At 36.7% G+C, this 14,543-nt stretch overlaps 1 protein-coding gene across 3 annotated transcripts in view; it reads right to left on the bottom strand.

Moving 5' to 3' along the window:
• The window catches only part of MATN2 (matrilin 2), a 71,285-nt gene that overhangs the window by 27,689 nt on the left and 29,053 nt on the right, over positions 1–14,543 (bottom strand). For all 3 annotated transcript variants that reach the window (XM_039549005.1, XM_039549004.1, XM_039549006.1), the window contains exons 4-6: positions 14,093–14,215; positions 9,776–9,898; positions 3,202–3,324 (exon numbers count right to left, since the gene is read on the bottom strand). In XM_039549005.1, the coding sequence (XP_039404939.1) occupies positions 3,202–3,324; positions 9,776–9,898; positions 14,093–14,215 (369 nt within the window). The remainder of the gene's footprint in view (positions 1–3,201; positions 3,325–9,775; positions 9,899–14,092; positions 14,216–14,543) is intronic.

The following is a 14,543-nucleotide window of genomic DNA, read 5'->3' as shown; positions in this document are numbered from 1 at the left end:
CTCATTATTGAACAACCTGAAAACTCAGGGGGTTTTGTTCCCAGAAGTTAATTATTTCCAGAGGTGATTTGCTTTAAGAGGCATGGACAGTTCTTTCTTTGGATCTGTGGCAGGTTAATTGAATTGAGTCTTCATATATGATGAAAGCCCTTAGTGATAATAAACCATCTATATTTACTGAATAAACAAAGTGGAATGTGACTATCTAAGAAAACTCGGAAGGACTATTTTATAATTTATGAACACCACTCTGTATATTAAGTAACATTAATAACATTAATTAACATTTCCTTTACCAAAGCTTTTTTTGACAGCGTATGCACATAGACATATACATAACATGGGGATATCTTATCTGTTCACTAAAATGAAGATTAGAAAATATAGGTTGTTGAAGAGTGCACTGAAGAGACAGAACCCAAAAAGCCACATGTGTGCACCAGAGGAATATATGCCTTCTGGACTTACTCAGTGCTGTGATGCATTTAGCTGCTCAAATCCTTGCTCACTCAAGTGTGCAGGAGAGACTTTTCTTGGGTAACTGACTCTGAAGATGACCACAAGGGTTTAAAAATAGGTATTGTTATTTCTGTTGAAACCTTGAGGCTATTCTGTTTGGGACACTAAAAATACACTTCACAGGGCTTCATTAACACAGCCCAGATTAATGATGTTAACAGAGCCTTGCCCAGCTACAAATTACGTGAACCCATCCAGAATTCAAATGGGCCATTCGTAAAGAGCAACAGGTGAGGCTCAGCACCCCTTAGTACAAGGAGAAGCTGCCATCTGTTCTCTTGAAGGGAGCAGCAAGAGTGGCAGAAGTCTCCTTAATAGTAGCTTGAATGTCCTCCACCTGCCTCACTGATAAACCAAATTTGCTGTGCTCTTCCAGCCATAGGGCACTCTGATGGTGTTGGCAAGGTTGCCTTCATGAGCATTGCTCCTTGTGTTTCATTCTGAGAACTTTGGAATAGTTCCCAGAGAAAACATTTGTCAGATATGCATGACCATACTGACACCACTTACATTTCCAAGTATTTCTTTGTAGCCATGAGCATAAAGGCTTACTTTCTATTTTTGAAAGGGAAGTCAGGATTCTGAGACAAGCATGAGATCTCGGGAGTGGGCGCCTCAGGCCTGCTTGCTGATGCAGAGAACTTGTCTGGCATGGGTGTGGGTCTTGGCTAGTTGGCCATCATCCCTGAGACTCAGTACATAAGCCAAATATGTAGAAATTTATGTTAAAAGTTTTAAAGTCACAAACATTTTAAATCCAGTGATCTGTAGTTTGTTTGTTCGCAACGTTTATGCTGACTCAAACGCAGTGTGATTCATAACATGGGAACTAGGGGACACTTTTGCTCTGAAGAGCTCTCATGCTGTTTTGACTTGCACAGCATTAAGAGCTACACAGTTCTTTCATTCATGCTTTAATTTATTAGCAAGGCTCAGAAGATATCAAGCATAAGGAAAAGTGGCTTAGTAAGTTTTATTTATGCTTATTTATGCCCAATATACTGTCTCAAGCAACAGATAGAGGATAGAGAAAGGGCAAGCCTGAAATACTAGTTTCCCAGAACATTCCCTCAGATGTCAGCATTCTGTGGATCATCAATTTAAACATCTTAAAATAATGCATACAGTTAGGCCATAAACTAAAAATCAGTCAAGGTATAAGAAACGTTTATGCAGTTTTAAGGACTTTCTTCAGTTCAAACTGGAAGGCAAAACACTGCTTAAAATCCACATTCTTAAATCAAAGAAATTAACAAAAACTTACGCTTGGGCAGTGGAAGCACATTAAAGTAAGATTTCAAATATATATGGATGTGGAAGTACATGTGGAAGTATAATTAGCCAGCCCTTAGCTGACAGATACTTGACAAATGGGAGTGTTAATACAATCTACACTTTATGTTAACCACTACAAACCATACTCTGACCCTTGGGAAGCAGAAATTTCATCTTCCCTGACTCTGACCATCTAAAAATTATGTGTCCAGTCTAACAAGTCATCCAGGCCCCCTGCATGCTCAAGGAAAATACAGGCAATTCCATAAATTTGTGTCAGAATTGGGAGCAATCACCTTTGAGAAGTGTACGTCTCTTTCCCTTGATCGTAAGAACACATGTACAGCCTGGATTACATGTTTTCTTCCCAAGTGTTAAATTTAAGTGAAATAGATACCAAGCATAGTACACAATACAGATACAGTCTATAGGCTAACCAAGTCTCTCATCAGAAGGACTGAAATGCTCCAAAGCCTGTGAAAACAACATATATTGATGCATTTTTTCAGAAATAATGTTTGAATACATTATTCAGTGATATGGGTTAAATTCACCACTGGCAGCCGCAATCATCTAAAACTAATGGAGCTTGCCTGCTTATAGGTACAGTAGTATTATTTCTTTATCAAAGCCCACATTTATGAAGAAAGGTAACTAGAAAGGTACATTCAGGTTTTCCCTTGACATTTCCTAAAAGGGAGTTATGACATTAAACACTGTGGAGGTATTAGCTTTTTTTCCCAATTACAGGAAGCCTTGGCATGAGTATTTTCTGGTCAGTTCCCCTCCACTTTATGTCCATTCTAACTCCAGTAATTTTTGATCTTTTTAGCCTGGTATCAAATTTGACGAACAACAAACAAGCAAAGCCATGAAGTTTTTATAAGCTGGTGGTAATATGGAAGCTTAGCAGAAGATACTGATGTTACCAGAACTTTGTCACGCTATCAGTGAACTCACTCTGCAGATAAATCCACAGAAAAATAGACTGTAATGTTTCTTCTGATTGGGAAACTACTCATAATTTAAATCATTTTACAAAGGAAACTGATTACAAATTGTCTTGTGCAGACTTGTTTGTTTACCTAGCTAGGGAGATTACATTCTAACTGAAAAAAGGCGAATAATCAAGGAGAAATCCAAGACAAAGCTTTGGCTTTTTGCTGTTGAAAAGGAGCTGGATTTCATGTTAAAAGTTTCCTGTTCATAGGAGGAACCCCTACCCTTAAGCTCTACCCTCAAAACAGCTTGCTTTGCTCTCAAGACCTTTGGCTTCCAGAGCACTCCGACATTTTCTATACCTGATGCATTACTCAGCATTCCCAGGAGCAGTGGGAGTATTACTGCTGACAGCTGGAAGACAGAATAAGTGCAAATTGTTAATAATTAAACTTTATCACAACTTACTTCTGCAAGTTCTTTTGTCTAGATTTAAAATGAAGCCTGGGTGGCATCTACAGTAATAGGAGTCTTCAGTGTTAACACATTCGTGTTGGCAGCCTTGGTTATCCAAAGCACAGTAGTCTACAACTGAAAAAGAACAAGACCAACATGTGCAATTAGAAAAAAAAATCAGAACTATTATGCATAGATATTATGGTACTAGTGACACACAGTAGCTATAAAAAAAAGGAAAAGCTGATGTAATTTCTGTCTGCAAAAAGTAGTGCACTTACAACACCAGTTGGTAAATCAGATTTTAAATGAGTCCTGAATCATTTCTCAACTTTGAACATTTATCAACTCTCAGATTGTCAGGAGCCTTCTCAACATGTTTTCTCAGATCTGGAAACCATGCCTCAGTAACTCTGTCCAGATGTTCACACTGTAGGCCAGGACATAGCAAAGTTTGTTTGATTTAGTTCTGTCTTCTGTCTCTCAAGTTCCAGTCCTGGAATTGCTCTACTTTTCCTTTGTTCCCTCCCAGCTGTATTAATTCTCAAGAGCTGTTCCTGTAGCCTGAGTATATAGGAGAATCTTGGCATAATCTTCTACACTGAGGACTGTCCCAGTACATTCATTCCCTCTAATGTGCTCCAGATTTATTCTGTACAAAGCAGCTACAACTACAAAGCCTGAGAGCTTCAGGCTGACATTCACCACTGATATTTTGTTTATATAATGCCTTTTACAAAAAAAAAAAAAAAAAGAAAAAAAAAATCACAGGCAGTCCAGTCACTTATTTCATAAGTCTGGTCATTTATTACACAAATCCATATTTAGAAGTTAGATTGACAAACAGTAATACTTCAGAGTTTACTCTGTCAAGCCCATTCAAAGTTGCTAAAGAAATTAAAGGATTTTTAAAATTTCTTGCTTCATCTTCACAACAAAAGTCTTAGAAGAAATTAAAGATAAGTCACAAAGCTGGTGCTCTGCCTGCAAAGAGCAGCCAGGCCTACATTAGGAAAGTATATCTGATTCTTTCCGCAGAAGACAGTAATGTGCTTCGTTTCATACCAAGACAGGTTCCTCTTTGCCAACTGAGTAAATTTTTTCATTACTTTATACTGCTGAGCCTCACAAATTTCTTTAAGAAGCAGTAATTTGTTTTAATGAAATCAATTCTTTCTTCAAGTGACCCACCTATGTAAATAATGCACACTCAGGTGTGCTACTATGTTTAGTCAAGATCATCTAGTCAGGAAAGCAAATAATCTATTCAGTTAATTTGAAAGACTTTCTTTTAACCCTTCAGAATATTTGTGTTGAATCAAGTCAAATTAAACTACTTACTGGCTACCATGTGATACCATTTTCCTGGCAAGCACCTTCCTGTTTCCAGAGTGAATCGATTCATACTAAAACCTATTTACTGAGTACATGTTTCAGGGATATAATGTGTCATACAATTAGCTTTCCTCTTATATTAATTCTAACCACATGCACATTTTCAAGTGTGTAAAAGACACATTAAGAAATAGGTAGGCCAAAGAATATATTCTATTTAGCATCATGCCTGGGAAATAGCCCATATGAATGTCTCTGTAAAGTCACCTCCTCCTCTGCATTTAAACCTTAACAAAATTAATTTCTATTGCAATACCTACAACTGCCCAACTAATGATTATAACAGTGAGAATAGAAAACTCAGTTGGAAGAGACACACAATGACCATTGACCAACTGCTTGACCAATTCAGAGTTGGCTTTGTCCAAATGCCTCTCACACACTGACAGGCTTGGAGCATCCACCTCTTGCAGGAAGCCTGTTTCAGAGTTTGACCACCCTCAGTAAAGAAATGCCTCCTAATGTCCAGTCTAAACCTCCCCTGGTGCAGCTTTGAACCTTTCCCACATGCCCTATCCCTGGGAGAAGAGCTCAGAATGGAGCTCCCTCTTCACATCCCCTCCACATTAAGCTGTACAGAGAGATAAGGTTGCCCATTTAGCCTTTTCACCAAACTAGACAAACCCAGAGTCCTCAGATACTTCTCACAGAACATTTCTTCCAGCTCTTTCACCAGCTTTGTTGTTTTAGAGACAACTGAACAAGGCTCAGAATGCTTTATTATGAGCATCTGAGCAACTCTGACCCTAAGCACTTTCAGATTACAATCTCTAGAGGGAAGAACTGTACCTTCTCATGGCTATGCAGTTGCTAACATACCTTAGACAGAAAGGAAAAAAACAAAATTAATAACTAATTTTTTAAGGCTTGCTTTTTAGCCTTTGTAGCCTTCTGAGCTCTGACTCTCAGAAGCAGGTCTGTTGGCCTGTAAGAACAATGAGCATATTAATTTAAGTAATGCCTTTCTATTAACACAGTGAAGAAATAAGACCATTCACTTGACAGTTGCTTTTGGAGATAAGTATTATTCCCTTTTTTCCAAATATTTTTATATACAAATTGCACTATTTACAGGCAGGCTTAGCCTTGCAGACTGACAGTAGTAATTGATCTATAAACTCATTTCAATGTCAGCTTTATGCTTCGTTTTGGTGATACTTGTTTAGAAGGGAAACTTGTCAATAGCATTCCAGTCAGCAAGTAGGTAAGTTGTCCACGGAGTTAAATCGTCCTAAAAACTCTGAGAAAATTCATAAACTTGTGTGTCTTATACTGAAGTACTGCAATCCTTTAGTTGGTATACAGAAAATATACAGGTTGTATAAGAGCAAAGCAGAATAATATTTTCTTAATTAATAGAAGTTTCACTACTTTCATATTTCTATGCTGAGTCACAAGATATACATTAAAATGTGAACACTTAAGAGACTTCACTGTTCTTAATTTTATCTCATGTCTATTTCAATAAGAAATTTTTCCAAATTATTAGTGTCCTTTTTAGTGAGCAAACCATTAATTGAGTTGTCATCTCTGCGTATTTGTTCCGTATTTGTTTTTCTCAAACTTACTTAGTAAGTGATGAGAACCATCTTTTACTTCCAGTTACCAGTTCTGCACTCTGGGTGCTTACATTGTCCTCTCTGAACCATGGACTGCATGGGTCACCTTTCTCTTGAATGGTTGTTTTACCCCTATGATGTTTATACAGATTATTCAAGCCTGGGAGAATGAAGTAAGTTAAGGAGAAGGGTAGGAGAAAAAGGGGACAGAGTAAGTAAAGGCATAAGGAGGATGAAAAAGAAGATGGGGGAAGATAGAGCAGACTCATGGAAGACTCGTAAGAATCTAAAAAGCAGCCAAAAAAATCCAGCAGTGCCAGCACTACAGAGAGGTGCCAGCACTGCAGAGAGTGCCAGCAGCCAAACCACTGCCAGGAAAAGAGGACCCAAGCCCAGCAGCTGCAGCAATATGGAGACAGTCTAGCATTACTGCCAGGAAAGAGAGGACAGCATGTCCAGCAACACCAAGGTGGAGAGACTGAGTGTCCAGCAGCATGATGGAGAAAGGATGGCTCATTACCACCAAACTTCAACTGACATAACTTTGTCCATGTGAAAAACAGCTCAAAAAAAGGCAAAATTATAGTGCCCTGCCATCCATACTTACTGCTGAGCTGACAGTTTCAAATACTGTTTAGCCTACAAATTTGTGCATAAACTGTGCATTACAAACTCTCAGAGTGGTTGGTTGTTCAGCGGTCAGCTTGAATGGATACATTGTGAGTTCTGGCTGTGAGATTTCATATAATTATTGCCATTCAGGTAACTGGCTGGCACATATCAGTAAAGCAATTAGTATCACCACTGATCCTTAAATTAGCCCATCAGAAAAATCTTAACAAACATGCCTGTGAAAAGAATTTTTGGCACTTTCTCCTTCGCTTTTGCTGGAGTTCAAACTTTAGAAGCCTTAGATATCTTAGATGGAAACTTTTGACTCTTTGCAAGAATACCACAAAGTGTATTTCCTACTGAAATTCTCTTTTCATTCTCTGGAAGGGGAGGAGACAGTAACCTTAATGAAGTCACTGCTTTTTGCAAAATTGTTATTGTTCTCAATGATCTCTAGTATAGGTGTACATCAAGATCTTTCTTCTGATCCTGCTCATTTGATAATAAATACTTCACAGAAAGGAAGGGTTAACTAGCTTAAGAGTAATGAAAACTGAGAGTTATCACTGCTGATTCAGTACTATACATAGTCTCCCTTATAAAATTTTCCAGGAAGGATGATTATTTGTTGGTGATCACATCTGCAGAAGCTGTACATTCTTAGTAGTAGCATATTCCTCAAAAATCTCAAATTGTTCAAACCTGAAAAGTCAAATCCTGGAGGCTGACAACAGGATTGGCAGACAAATTAGCATCAAAATCATAAGTTACCCAGACACGCTTTTCCTGTTCAAGAAATATAGAGAAACTAAGTTCTGCATAGATCAAATATAATTAATATACATTGAACCATTCTTGTACGTCAGTAAGAAATTAAAAAGTTAAGTGGCCAAATACGCAAATGCAAAAGAAAACTAAAAAAAAATAGAGATGTTAATAATGTGCTTTAAAATCCCAATTAATACTGCTAATTACTGCACTGGTATGAATCGCATGTATTCATGCTTTGTTGCTAAAAGGTACAAATGAATAGAAATCAAGTGGAGAAGAAAAACTGCTATAAAATTCAAGATAGTGAACCATGCATGCTGTAATTTGAAAATAACTGAAGAGAGAATATGATATCTTTAAATGTCAACAATAGAGCTTATAATAAACCTGTATCTCTTCATGCCAAAGAGAGTCAGTGAGGAGGTAGAAAAAAAAAGGTCAAAGATGTATCACACCTCCAAGCAGCTCTCTCCCCAGACTTTGCAGATAAGTTATTAACAGGCAAAAAACACATACCAATGCAAAAAATTTAATAAATGGCATAGAAATATTTTGAAGCTTTAAATAACAAAAATAGACTTTGTATTTATTACAGAGGATAATACTAGACTTGACATACTAAGAATTTCACCAGAATGATGCTCTGGTAGCTACCCTCCTGGTAAGAATATCTTGGCTGTCAAGGAACTTCAACTTAATAGAAAATAGTAACAACAGCTGATGACACTAAGCGTGAATATTTTTGATTAGATTATATAGTAGGAAAGAACTGGGGATGAAAGAATCTACCAACAGAAGTCACAAATTTTCTGTCTCAGGATATAGTCAAATAAACAGCAGAGAAGTATATCCTTTATCCTAATACAAGTAAAGGTCAAGAGGGTCAGCTAAGGTTGTTAGATGAATATTAGATACAGAAATTTGGGCCAGGACATAAAAACTTGCCTAAATAATCAGTATTATCTGCATTTTCAAAACAATTTGGCTTCAAAAAGCAGGTTCTTAAAATGATACAAGAGAGGCAAAATTATTCTGGAGACAAATTATGTTGAGACCTTTAAATACCCCTATACTGAAATCATGAAGCTACAAGTAAAGGAAACATTTCTGAAGAATGTTCTTCAAAACCTCATGTTATCCCAGGCCTAAAATACCCCAAAACCTTATTTGTATGTCCCATGTGAAGCTACATGCAGAAAGTTCCATAAATTGTCACCTATTTTGCATCTCAAAACAGGGTTATCCTGCAAGCCAATAGCTCTTTGAAGGCAATAAGAGAAAGATATTTTAGAGCTGTCTTAAAACGACAAGAAAGTGTAGGGTGTTGGACAAAACCATTCTGATGGCCTGTGGCAGATTTGAGGCCACGGATTCACTTGGATTCATTTCCATGGGACTTCAATATGTGTTTGAAATTCAGCATGCATCTAAGTGCTTGCCTGAAGATAATACCTAACAAATATCCAGATCTCACTGGGGTTTTTTTTTGCAGTGGAAACCAGAAGACAGTATTTTCTCAAAAGGTAGCACGGTATGAAAAGTTTACAAGAATAGGTGCATAGGCTTGGAAAAGAGATTATACTAGAAGTATTTACCATGTATAAACAGGGAAGAAGAGTGAGATACTTACAGAGTAATAGGTAGGGAAGTATGTTTTGTGTTAAAAAATTATTGTGCCATATTTTCACACTCTCTCTTTTGAGCTGTAATTCTTGGAGCTGATATTGACTTCCTTACTGCCAACAGTGAAAATTAAAGGTACATAGTAGATGGATCCTTAACGTGGCTAAACTTTCCTTAAAGTCGTCTTCCCAAAAAGGGGTTGAAATCTCTCCTCACATGACCATGAAATCAAGTGAAAAAACATCAAGAAATTGTCAATTTTCAAGTTTTTCCATGCATAACTTCTGTCTGAAGAGGAGTTACCGAGTTTGTCCGGCTTTGTTTTTTTAATGGCCACATATGTCATGCCAGTACACTGCTGGCCAGCTAAAAAGATCTCAAAAACATTGGGTGCGTTGTTTCAAAACAGAAAATTACTTTCTGTGTGAAGTTGGTTGGAACAATTTTCCCAAGACACCATTCATTATTAGTAAAGGCCTACAAACATGTCAATTATGTGTTCTTTCTCATCTACCACTCACGCAGGAGAACATCATTGTCTATGGCTAAAGTGGATACTAATTTATATTGAATTTTCCTTTGGTTTGTGTCAAGAGATAAATGTGAATTGCTGAATTCATACTCACCAACACAATTCTTTCCATTTGCATCAAGTTCATACCCTTCATAACACTGACAGACGTAGGACCCAGGTGTGTTCACACAAATCTGCTCACAGGCATGTTTCTCCACAGCACAAAGGTCCTGAGCTACAACACATAATTGCATGAGTATGAAATTCTTTGACCTTCTACAATGCACAGGTAGACTATAGATCAAAAATAAATTGCAGGAAGCTATGGACAGCTCTTTTGAGATGAGCTCATTTTAACACAGATCATGCTAATGTTCCATCAAACACTGAAAGCCAATAGGATCAGTCACTCAAAGCTGAAGCACTTGTCCCTTCAGCTGAAGGCAACGACTATTAATGGATCAATGGTGCCTAGTAGAGTTGCTTGATGTATGTTTCTCTAAAAAGTTCAAAGGGCATTCTTCAGGGATTTTTTTTGAAAAAGAGAAATAATTGGGTTTATTTGTGTATATTTGGGGGTTTTTTTTGCATAACCAGATAAATGATGACAAGGTTGGAAAAGGAAAGGAAAACACAACAGCAAAAAACTTGGGGATATTTCATTTCTGAGTTTTAGAATTTTTCAGTTTTATGTAAATACCATAGCAAGTTACCCCTTCCATGCAAAAGATCTCATAAAAAAAAATTACCATGACAAAAGAGGTCAGTTCAGCACCCAGCCAAATCAAGCACACTGGGCTTTCTCTGTAATGGACCAAAGCTTTATGAGAACCCCAGGTTTCCCCAGCGAAAGCTCTGGAAAGCAGAGTACTTTGTGTTGCTCAAAGACTGCTCAACACATAATGGTCATTTACATCTACAAAATAGGCTTTTGGAACATGTTTGAGGAAATCAGCCAAGCAAAACCAAATTTTCTTTTATAGCTGTCTGCTTCATATCAAGCGGCATGATGAACAGCACAAACAGTCGCTTAACTCTTTTGTTCCAGTGTAAACAGCCACAAACAGATAATTTTCCAGCTTGTTTCAGCTACATTCCTCTTTTGTATTATTTTGTTTATTAATGTAAGATTTGAGCATCTCTAGAGAAGAATGGGAGAGATTAGTTAAACAAACAAATACAGTGTAATAAGTAAAGAACACCCATTATCTGACACAAACACTCTTCTCTAGAAAAGTTAGACCACAGTACACGAAAGGAGCGTCCTTTCATGGATGCAAAAGCATCATAATTAAACAAATGTAAGAATATTTTATGTTGAACACACAAACCATTTCCCAGCCTGAAGCAAAGTTGTCAGTTCATTACTGATTGAAGCCATTTGGTTAAGGGCTTTTAAGAACTGCGTACTGATAGCATTTATTCTCACAACATTAAAAAAAAAGGGAGCAGAAGAATAAAAACAGAGTCTAACTTTAGGTACAAAAAGAATGAAAAGAGAGTATAACACTAGGTACATACCACTCATCTTTTCTGCATTATTTAATTCAGAAAGTGTTAAATTATGTATATAAGGAAAGTATTTGTTCATGGAAGAGCTGCTGAAGACATCCAAACCTTAGATAAATAAATCTGGTTTATGTTGATCATGTATTGTACTTTGCATAAACATGATGAAGATTTATTTTACTTAGATGTCAAGTGAGGAATCTATTGTCTCTGTGCACTTGTGGGCATTTAACAGCCAGTGAAGGTAACTAAAATACTCACAGACTGTGCATTTTTCTTTTGCTGTGGCTCCCCTACCTCCAGAACTAAGGTGTCCCCTTTGTCCAGGCTTGGCTCCCTAACCTCATGAATTCTGTTACGTCTCTGTGCGGGTTTTAGATGTAATGGTTTGACCTTCTCTAGACTGATACTGCATCATCTCTCTCCTTCACCAATGATTTGCACCATCCTAGCACATTTAAGGCCATTTTGATGACTCTCAGATTTCCAGTTCTAATTGCTAGAATTAGTTTATAGTTTGGTGATGTAAAAAACCCAAAGGCTACAAACACATTGAAGGACTAATTTCCCTTTCATATTGCTTAAACTGCAATCTGGTATCATCTGACTGATGATCAAAGCAGGTACACAAAGAAATCATGTGTGACGGGTAAGTGGGGAAAACTAATAGAAATCATAGCTAAAAAAGAAGGTAAAGCAATGCAGGAAAGGGCTTTGAAAAATTGTAGGAAGAGAGCATATTGAGGGCTACTGTGCATGGGTCACCAGCAGAAAAATTACACACAATTCAAAAGCTCTTGGAAATTAACCTGTATTTGAAGCAGTGCAGTGCCCAAATGCTAAACTACTGGCTGAGAAAAACTATGGAAATGTAACAGAGTAAAAAGAAGAAGAGACAATGAAGAATTTTTCATACTTGTAATTAATTTTTAAAAATCTATTCACAAAAAAAAAAAAAAAAAGCCAGAATTGATGTTAGGGATGAGATTTGGGACAATGTGTGAGAGACAATTAAAAAAGAAGAAAAATTTTGAATTTCAAATAAATTTCAAAAAAATTCTTTGTTAAAATTCTTTAAGATATTTAACTGCATGTGGAGGGTTTAAAAGAATACAAAAGTTTTAAATAAGAAGCATTTTAAGAAGGACCCAATGAAGAGAAAAGGTTAGACAATAACAATACTACTGAAATGTGATTACATAGTTGGAGCCATCATTTGTAATGATGATTACATCATATGACCACCTTCTTTCTGATGAGTTATAGCAAACATGCAGAAGCAGAGAAAATAGGCTCTACGAAAAATGTCCTGGTCAGTATTCTTGTCTTGGCTGAGTTACTAAACCAAATAATTATTAGGAAATATTCCAGATTGGACTCTTTTTTTTTTTTTCTTTGTTTGGTGCATCTTCTACAGGAAACAAAACCACTGAAGTGTTAAAGTTTTTTCACTGAAGTGAAAAAATAAAGTGTTACATTTGTTCCATTTAATGCAACACGTTGCCTTGTAATTCACAGAAATGCTTATGACAAATGTCTACATTTGGTGAAGGATGTGGTGAGAAGGAATAGAAAACAGATTCTCACAGCTCAACAGCATAGAAGGTGAACAGCTCAAAAGTGGTTTTCCTGCTGTAGCCCAAAGGGTCTGAAGATGCTTCCATGCAGGAGTGAGAATATCCTGATCTCTCCAGAGCTGACATTATTTAGATCCCGTTCCTATTTACTGAGGCTCTGAAACCATGTATCCCACTACACATGTAAAGAGTCCAATCCCCAGGCTGCAGAATCACCTTCTGAGGTGACATACTGACATACCCTCACTTGTTCATTGGTGCTTAGTATTTGATATGAAACACAGCTCTAAGCAAGAGAGACTAAGAATCCACTAATCTCAAGATACCTGATAGTTTTATGGTACTCTCCTGAGATACAGAACATCAAATACAAGAACAGGATTTGAGCCTGCAGTCTTCACCTTAGTTCTAAATTAGAGATTGTAAGAGGTACATCCTATGCTCTCACGATGACTGTCTCCCACAGCTTCTTGAATAGACGTTTTCCAAAATTTTTCTTCTGTCTAAAATCAGTTTAGCAACTTTAATTTGAATCTATGCACTTCCACTTGAATCCATGCACTGCTGTGTGATAAAAACCTGAACTTTTAGCAAATACATTTTCCACAAGTAATTAAAGATAGCGTTACATAATTTCTTTAAAGTAAGGTGAATACAGAAATAATTAGGGCATATCCTTCTAATGTAAATTGCTGTTACTTACTAGGAAGCAAGTTAAAATGGACTAACAAAATACCGATCATGAAGATCAAAATTAAAGTGAAATAAAGTTTGTTATTAAAAACTATACAGCTAATTGCTAAAAACTGAAAAAAGTCAACACTTTTAAAGAGAGGAATGAGAGCATAAGCAAGACTTCTGAAACGTTGCAAACCCTTCTATTTCCAGCAGCAGTTCAGAAGAGCTTTTCAGAATGTCAAGTTATTTCACAGCTTTCTAGTATGGGGCTTATTGCACCCTTCTGTACTATTTAGTACTGTTGCTAGCTGGACAAGTTAGTAAAGTATCTAAATTCACTTCATTTGCGATGATAAAGTTATTTATTTGGTTGTTGTTTCATTGTTGAACTTAATATACCAATAAAATTCAAATGCAATTTCATATAGTTACAGTGTACCTCTGGAGAGCTGTGTATAAAATTTAGCTTGATGTATCTCAGAAAGATTTGTAAGAACTTCACTTACACAAAGCAAGAAAAAGAATTACAACTTCACCTTTCCAGACACTTTCTGATGATTAACATTAATTATTTACTGAGCTCAGTTCTTTATGAGCCCAACAGAAAGGGTAAGTGATGTTAAGCACTTTTCGGGAGCATGAAAGAGAAAAGAAAGATAACGCACTGCTGCAAGTCTTCTGGTCAGCATTCAGAATGTATCCTTGTTTACATCTGCACAGGTAGGAGCCAGGGGTGTTTATGCAGAAGTGATCACAGTGGTGCTCAACTATACTGCACATATGAGGCACTGAAAGAAAAAAGGAAAACATTACTAAGTGCTGGTCTTAATTACTTGTGGCCACTGGAAAAAAAAACTGGTGTAGAAAATTTTACTGAAGTAACTTAGAAATTTCAAATTCAGTATTGCTAGTAAAGACAAAAATGAGAGCTTAAGAAAATAAAAATATACAAGACAGTATGTGAAAAAACGAATTATTTGGTGATCCTACAAAGACAATGAAACAAACCTATCATATTCAAATTAAGAAAATAAGTGTAATTTAAGTGTAAGCTGATTTAGAGGACATTCAATTTCTTGCCTGAAGAAAATCACCATGCAGCACCCAATAATAAAG

This window comes from Corvus cornix, chromosome 2, assembly GCF_000738735.6.
Source record: "Corvus cornix cornix isolate S_Up_H32 chromosome 2, ASM73873v5, whole genome shotgun sequence".
Classification (NCBI taxonomy): domain Eukaryota; kingdom Metazoa; phylum Chordata; class Aves; order Passeriformes; family Corvidae; genus Corvus; species Corvus cornix.
The sequence above is the reverse complement of the archived record's forward strand: the minus strand, read 5'-3'. Positions and strand labels throughout refer to the sequence as shown.